This window comes from Dendrobates tinctorius, unplaced genomic scaffold, assembly GCF_039654945.1.
Source record: "Dendrobates tinctorius isolate UK_male_01 unplaced genomic scaffold, ASM3965494v1 ptg000022l, whole genome shotgun sequence".
Taxonomy (NCBI): domain Eukaryota; kingdom Metazoa; phylum Chordata; class Amphibia; order Anura; family Dendrobatidae; genus Dendrobates; species Dendrobates tinctorius.
The window spans coordinates 68410105-68418562 of NW_027361690.1; the positions used below are offsets into that span (position 1 = coordinate 68410105).

The window sequence follows — 8458 nt, forward strand, 5'->3', positions numbered from 1 at the left end:
ACCTTTTAAATACCCTGTATTTAACCTTTTTCGCCGCAGAAAGAAATGACAGACAACCAGTGTAAAATAATTTAACTTTTATTGAAAAATGTTTTTTTTAGTAAACTTTTTTAAAATTTTAATAAACATGTTTAATAAAAATTTGAAACTATAAAACTGAAACCATAAAACTGGTCATTTTTATTTAAATACACACATTATATTTCGGTGTAGTGTGTGGTGGAAATACTGCTGTAGGGGCTGCGGGACACTTCGACACTGGGAGTGTGGAGAGAGGACTGGGATCGTGGTGGGGAAGGAACAGTTAGAGGTGAAGGTGTGGAAAAAACTACAGAAAGGGTGGACATGTGGGAAGCAGAAGAGGTGGTGTGTGGTGGAGTGGAGGGTTGGGCAGGGACTGTAGGAGCAGATGATGTTGATGGCAAGTTGTATGGGGAAGGAGTTTGGTACGGGGCAGGTTGCTGGAAGTGGGGAGATGTCTGGTACGGGGCAGGTTGCTGGAAGTGGGGAGATGTCTGGTACGGGGCAGGTTGCTGGAAGTGGGGAGATGTCTGGTACGGGGCAGGTTGCTGGAAGTGGGGAGATGTCTGGTACTGGGGAGGTTGCTGGTACTGGGGAGTTTGCAGGTACTGTGGAGGTTGCTGGTACTGGTGAGGTTGCTGGTGCTGGGGAGGTTGCTGGTGCTGGGGAGGTGGATGGTGCTGGGGAGGTAGATGGTGCTGGGGAGGTGGATGGTGCTGGGGAGGTGGATGGTGCTGGGGAGGTGGATGGTATGTAATAGGAGGGGAGGATGGAAAGTGGCTGGAGGTGGATGGTATGTAATAGGAGGGGGAGGATGGAAAGTGGCTGGAGGGGGTGTAGATGTAATAGGAGGGGGAGGATGGAAAGTGGCTGGAGGGGGTGTAGATGTAATAGGAGGGGGAGGATGGAAAGTGGCTGGAGGGGGTGTAGATGTAATAGGAGGGGGAGGATGGAAAGTGGCTGGAGGGGGTGCAGGTGGAGGAACTACTGTGGTGGGAGGAGGAGGAGGTTGGGAGGTAACTTGCTGGAGAGCAGCGTGGCATGAATGCATTACATGCATCTGCTGGGCAGGAGAGAGCGTTTCCATGCGCTCCACAACAGACCTGAAAAAGGTGTGGTTTGGCGAAGATCTTGCTTCTGAATGCATGGTTTGCAGAAGTGTCTTCACCTCCAGAATGCTGGAGTTGATCTGCTGATAGCCTGCGGAGATTTGCTCTGACAAGACTTTTAGACAGTTCTGGAAAGATGCATTCAGATGCAAGAACTCTGGCGCATAAGTCTTTTCCTGACCCCTCTGCCGCTGCCGCCCAGTACCCGCAGGTGTACTAGAGGTGGCAGGGGCAGAAGGGTGGGGTAAAGGGAAAGCGATCTCCTCACCAGCAGCTTCATGTAATGTAGGCGGCCACGATGCTCCTGTGCTGGTGGATGGGACAGATGGGTCGAATGTGTGGGAAGGCTGGGAAGGTGCAGATGTACCGGGGCGGTCGAAGTGTCCCTCGGTGCCGGTCTCCTCAGGGATCGCCTCAGAAGGGTCCAATCGTGCCGGCTCCCGAGTGCTGCTCACCGTGCTGTGGAATAAAGAGAAAAAAAAACAATTAAAATACTGACATGGTATGGCCCTGGCTGAAAAAAAAATTTACATCTAACATTTTTTTTCACATGTGGTGTGTAATATTTACCTTCTGGTGACCATTGTTTCCCGGAGGAACGACAGGGCTTCTGCATACTTGTACTTGCTCCTGCGTCCTCCAGATCCACTCGGGGCCCGCATCTCTTTATTGAACTCCTTCTTGAAACGATCCCTCACAGACCGCCACCGATTCACAATTCTGTTCCCTGAAACGAGAAAGGAGTGGTTAGTATACAACATCAGTGTTTCCCAAACTCCAGTCCTCATGGTCCCCAGGGGTCATGTTTTCAGGATTTCCATAGTAAATAGAAATCCTGAACACATGATCCGTGGGGACCACGAGGACTGGAGTTCGGGAAACACTGGTTTAAATCAAGCAACCGGTACTGTATATACTTACGCTCTGTAATCTGGGCCCGAACATCGAGGTCCTCCCAGCAGCCCACAAGGAGCGAACAGATTTCCTCCCAGAGTCGTCGGGTAACGATCAGGTCAGCGTGGCGGCGGTCAGCCATATTCCAGAGCGGCTCCCTTTCTCTGACGAGATCGATGAGGCGGTCCACATCAATCCCTCCATCCTCAACGTCAGAGTCGGGAGCACGCTGTGAAGGCTGTTAAAGAAAAAGACAAAAATAACATAATTAGCCTCCACAAAAGAAATGAAATAAAAAGTGCAAAAAAACAAAGCAAAAATATTTATACTTACACGCTGGTGACCGCCGCGTTGCTGTCGCTGACGACCCTGGGAGGCACTGCGAGGACCTCTTGGCCAAGCACCAGATTGGGAAGACTAGAGAAGAAAACAAAAAAAGTTATGTCTTTGGATGTAGGCATTTGTTTGCTGTGTGTGGTCTGCAGAACATTGTTTTCTATGTGTTGTGTGTAGTGTGATGTTGTGTTTCTGCGTTTGATGCAAAAAACTTACCAATTGTGAGCCCACTCCAGGTGTCTGTCCACCCCTTCCTTCTTCTTCTGGGAGCTCCTCTTCATCTTGTGATTCCTGTTTTGAAATAAAAGGCCATGAATAGACATATATTACAGAGAAGATGGATTTTGGAAATAAAAACTTACCGTCAAACGCTGACGATGCGAGGGAGGGCTCCCAGAAGATGATGTGCTGTCTTCCTGGTGGCCACACTCCATGCCTGTGGGTGGTGTTCCAGCTGCTGCCATTGCTGCTGCTGCTGCTGCTGCATCTATTGGGCGGCTGTTGAATAAAGAGAAACAAAGGGCCAATGAATATCTTGATATTCAATAGCCCTAGTTTGGAGGAATGGGTGATTTGATAATTACCGTCTCTCATCTGCTGCTGGACTCCCCTCCCGTTGTTCAGCATGCTGCTCCAATTGGGGTGGTGCTGATGGTGCTGCTGCAGATGTATCCTGCCTTCTCCTGCGCCTGGTTGCTGTCTTGGGTGGCATGTTGGGTGTGGCTGTGGGTCCCACTGTCTTGCTTTTATATATGTCTTGTGGGCAGAGCTACTGAGCATGCTCAGACCAAAAAACCGGATCCGGCCGCCGGATCAGGCTTTCGCCGGATCCGGCGCATTGCGGCGCTCATAGGCTTTCATTGTGTGAAAAAGCCGGACGCGCCGGATCCGGCGTGTCCGGCTTTTTCGCCGGAGACAAAAAACGTTACAGTAGACGTTTTTTCCAGACGCCGGATCGCGACACATTGTGACACATTGCCGGATCCGGCGAAAACCGGATGAAACGCATGGCCATCCGGCGCTATCCGGCGCAAATGCAAGTCAATGGGGGGGAAACCGGATCCGGCATTGCATTTCGCCGGATCCGGTTTCTGTCAAAACCGCCGGATCGCGCCTGACGGCGAAAACCTGATGTGTGAAAGAGGCCTTAGTGAAAGAAATTGGCTATTTGCACTGCCTCATTGAATAACATTGGTCCGATTGCGATTTTTTTGATGGATAGCACTCAGACCAAAAATACTATCGTGTCTACTATTATAAACTTTGTGACATACTGGCCAATGGACAGCCAGAGTTGCACATATCCGGATTTAGACTGACTTATGAAATATCTGTCTTCGACAAGGCTCAGAGAAGCGTATTAAAAGTTATATTACAGGAGAAAATAGCGCTTGCTGCAATTTTTTTCACACATGTGAGAAAACGGTCATCTGAACAGCCCTATTGAATAACATTGGCCCTTGTGCTATTCAAATCTGACACTGAGAGCAAGCATACAGTGGGGAAAAAAGTATTTAGTCAGCCACCAATTCTGCAAGTTCTCCCACTAAAAAGATGAGAGACCTGTGATTGACATCATAAGCAGACCACAACTATCAGAGACAAAATGAGAAAACAAATCCAGAAAATCACCTTGTCTGATTTGGCAAGATTTATTTTTCAAATTATGGTAGAAAATAAGTATTTGGTCACCTGAAAACATGCAAGGTTTCTGGCTCTAACAGACCTGTAACTTCTTTTTTAAGAGGCTCCTCTGTCACCCTATCAATATCTGTAGTAATGGCACCTGTTTGAACTTGTTATCAGTATAAAAAACACCTGTCCGCAACCTCAAACATTCACATTCCAAATTCCACTATGGTGAAGACCAAAGATCTGTCGAAGGACACCAGAGACTTGCACAGTTAGTGGCTGACTAAATATTTTTTTCTCCCACTGTATTATAATACACTTATCTGATTGAGCCCTTAGTAAAGTCATGTGTTTTCCTGCTAATGTTTTATTTAAGTCAATGTGGTCAATTGGTAAAATTAATATTTTATCAGATTTAGGGCTCTTTTTTGCAACTGTAACATTAGTATCATTAGAATAGACCAAAATGCATGATTGGTTGATGTCCAACTTCCCCTGATGATCAACAGGATAAAGTTGTCACCCCATTATTTACACAGACAGATATATGTCTAAAGCCCCCGTTACACATAGCGATATCGCTAGCAATATCGCTGTAGCGTCACCGATTTTGTGACGTAGCAGCGATATTGCTAGCGATATCGCTATGTCTGATACTTACCTCCGACCGGCTCCCCCGCTGCTCATCGCTGGTCGCACGAGAACGTCCTGGACCATTTCTCGTCGGACGCTTCCTGCTGGGGTTCCTGTGGCGCTGACAAGCGAAGCGTGGACGCGGTCAGGAGGATGTCAGGATCGCCTCGCCTGACAGGTAAGTAATGACCCCCGACCGCTGCTATGTCGCTGGTGAGATCTGCCTGTGTGGCAGCTCACTAGCGACCACTTAGCGATGCACCAGCGATCCATATCGTTGTCGGGATCGCTGGTGCATCGCTAAGTGTAACGGTGCCCTTAAGTTTTCACTGTTCCTGGTCTTAGGCCTACTCAGTACAGAGTTAAATTACCTGGCAGAGTCACAACAGCATTTACGACAATGCCTCTGAATAAGAACATAAATGTATAAGGTGCTTTCTTATAATCAATGGTGGTGTGAGAAGTGGGACCTCAACTGATCAAGTGTTGATTACCTGGTCCTAAGGTGAACAAACCATGTAAAAATGGCTGAAAACATACTGCAGTTACATAGGTTGAAAAAAGACCGTAGGTCCACTAAGTTCAACCTTCATCCACCCAATTGTACATTTCGTCACTAATTTAATGTTAACTTGCAATGTTATGTGTATCAAGGAGATCGTCCAGCCCTTTTTTAAAAGTTGTTATAGTGTCTGCCATTACTACCTCCTGTGGAAGGGCATTCCATAGTCTGACTGCTCTATGTGTAAAGTCCCCTTTCCTATTTAGCTGCCCGGAATCACCTTTCTTCCACCAGTAATGAATGACCACGGGTCCTCAGTATGATTTTTGGAAGGAATAAGTCATGTGTAAATGTATTGTACTGGCCACACATATATTTATACATGTAAATGAGGCGTATTATTTTCTAAGCTAAACAAGCCCAACTTTTCCAACCTATTATCATATGAGAGGCCTTCCATCCCTTGTAATACTCTAGTTGCACGCCTTTGAACTGACTCTAATTTCTAAATGTCCTTTTGAAAATGTGGAGCCCAAAACTGGATCCCATATTCTAAATGTGGTCTCACAAGAGATTTATAAAGGGGTAACGATACGTTGGGATCTCTATTTTTATACATCCTAAAATCTTGTTTGCTTTTGTGGCTGCTGCTTGACATTGAGTGCTGCTGCTCAGCTTACTTGTAACCAAGTATTCTCCTGTTCTATAGTCCCGAGTATACTCCCATTTAATGTATATGCAGCAATAGGATTACTCCTTCCTAGGTGCATTACTTTACATTTATCTACAATAAATCTCATTTGCCAAGTGTTTGCCCATTCAGTCATATTATCCAGATCGTTTTACAAAATTGTACTGTCAGATTTTAGTATCCTATATATTTTAGTGTCATCAGTAGTGTTGAGCATTCCGATACCGCAAGTATCGGGTATCGGCCGATATTAGCTGTATCGGAATTCCGATACTTAGTTCCGATACTTTTTTCATATCGAATACCGGAATTGGAAGTTCCCATAATGCTAGGAGAGCGCTCGATTTGATTCAGCCAATGGGGATCCTCAGAAGTGTGGGCATATCCTGTTAGGCATGTAGGCATGTTAACTACTGGCATGGCAGTGATTGGCTGCTGAAATGATGTCATGATGCACTATAAAAAGCGCTGCAGCCGCCATTTCTGGTCACTCTGCTGTGAATTCAGTTAGGGACAGGCTGCTGTTGAAGACTGTGAGGGACAGTTAGAAATAGCGATTCTAAAAACAATATTGTGCTTTATCCAGGCTACATAAACCACCACTGTAGTTTGCTTTTCCCTAGCAGCGCTGTTTTCACAGCTGTCTGCAAGGGCTGAATGAGTGCAGACCCATGCTGTGTAGTGTGTCCTGCAGGCACGTCTGCTTGTAGGCCGGCCAGCGTGTGTCTCTGCCTCATACACATTTTTCTTTTATTGCTGCTTTTTTTTTCTCCTGTATAGTGTGCTTCCATACGTATCCATATACGTTGGTTGCAAACACTAAAGGAGTGGACAGCGGAGCCTTTCAGCAGCCTTTCAGTGCTATAGCCCATTTCTCTGCACTGTTTTTGGCTGTCTGATAGGTCTCTCTGTGTGTGAGTGCAGCTCACGTTGCAGTGTGTTCTACAGCCACCGCTAGCTGTAGTCCGCTCAGCGTGCGTCACTGCCTCATACATAGTCCTTTTTTGCAGCTAATTTAGCCAGATTTTTGCTCCTATATTAGTGTGCTTCCAACCGCATCCATTGTCATTGGTTGGTTGCAAACACTATATAGGATTAGATAGAGGAGCCTTTTTGCTGGCTTGTGCCCTTCAGGGCCAGCCAGGCTAGTATCACCCTATTTTTTGGAGCCTCATCAATTGCATTGTAGGTTAGCTTCCTGCATTGTAATCGCTCCAAAAAGTTTGTGATACTATAGCTTTCAAACTTTGGTCACATCCTTTCCTTTCCCCCCACCCAAAAAAAAGGAAATAAAGTTCACCAAACACTCCACTTTACAGTTGTCTAGGCCACATTAGATCATATTAAAGTGTAGTACACACACTCTTAGCCAAATTAGTGTTTCTTATACTGGTTAGCAGGTGTTCAGGAATAAGAACACTAAGCCACCCCTTTTTTACTTTTCTGCCTATCTTTATCAGTCTACCAAGATGAAGAAGGCAGGGAGTAAGGCACGTGGTCGTGGCCGTGGAGTTTCAGCAGGGAGAGGACGGGGGGATTCAGCAGGGAGAGAACGTGGGGATTCGGTATCTGCTGCGGCCACCAGTGACCCGGCATCCCCCACTTTTACCAGGCAACAGTCCTTCATGCGCAGCTTTGTAGGACCTCGCCGTACCCCACTGCTGCGTGACGAACAAATTGAAGCCGTTGTCGGATGGATGGCAGCTAACGCATCCACTTCAATGACTTCCGCATCCTCCCAAGGCCAGAGCACTGAAGAGCAACCATCTGTCTCTTCACCACCTGCCAAATTGCCCAGGCAGTCTGAGAGCCCTGGACAGGAGCCATCTCAATCTTTACTTCTGTTCTCAGAATCTGTTGGCTTGGAAAGAGGTGGCCAGCCAAGCAGCATTCTAGAGCGTGAAGAAGAGGGAGTATGCAGTGAGGCGCAACTGCTTTGTCCCTCTGAATCTGAAGAGGCAAGTGGGCCAGTGCCTATGGTCAGCACACCTCAGTATGCATCAGATGATGATGAGACTCAGTTGCCAATTTCTGGTGCGTACGGTGCTGGCGAGACAACCCAGGACCAGCCGGTGCTTGAAGAGGGGAGTGGAGATGATGAGGTCCTTGACCCATCATGGCATCAGCCACAGGAAGGTGGTGGGAGCAGCTCTGAGGAAGAGATTCCCCGAACGGCCAAAAGAGGAGGGAGAGGGCGGGGGCAGACTTGGTTGCCTGTAGCCTCCACTTTGGCACCCGTGAGGAGCAATCCTCTTCCAAAACACAAAACGGGCGCTCCCAGGACTTGCAGTGCGTGGTCTTTTTTTGACACAGTTGCAGATGACATTTGCTTTGTCAAATGCAAGCTGTGTCTTCAGAAAGTGAAACGAGGCAAAAATGTGACCAACCTCAATACCACAAATATGTGGAAACATGTGCGTACCAAGCACGAGGTGGAGTTACACAGACACACTGAAGATGTAGGCCAACCTTCAGCACCACCTACCACCTCTTCAGCTCGTGTTGGGGCCTCTTCCTCCAGCTCACACACAGCTGGTTCGGCTTCCTCACTGGAACGCCATGGAAGAACCACTGCCACTGTTGTCCAGAGACCCAGTGAAATTCCACCCACTGAACCACGTTCGCAGTCATCAGCACCCT

General features: G+C 47.3%; 1 protein-coding gene across 1 annotated transcript; it reads right to left on the reverse strand.

Annotated features, from left to right (window-relative positions):
- Positions 1-232: 232 nt before the first annotated feature.
- Positions 233-1875, reverse strand: LOC141083969 (uncharacterized). Its single transcript, XM_073568377.1, has 2 exons — positions 1701-1875; positions 233-1589 (listed from the first exon to the last, which is right to left on the reverse strand). Exons 1-2 carry the CDS (start codon positions 1790-1792, stop codon positions 329-331), a joined length of 1353 nt encoding a protein of 450 aa, XP_073424478.1. The 5' UTR covers positions 1793-1875; the 3' UTR covers positions 233-328.
- Positions 1876-8458: the final 6583 nt, after the last annotated feature.

Coding starts and splice junctions, on each gene's coding strand:
- LOC141083969 (XM_073568377.1), bottom strand. CDS start 1,792: ATGCGGGCCCCGAGTGGATCTGGAGGACGCAGGAGCAAGTACAAGTAT. Junction 1,590..1,700: donor GAAACAATGGTCACCAGAAG/GTAAATATTACA, acceptor TTTATTCCACAG/CACGGTGAGCAGCACTCGGG.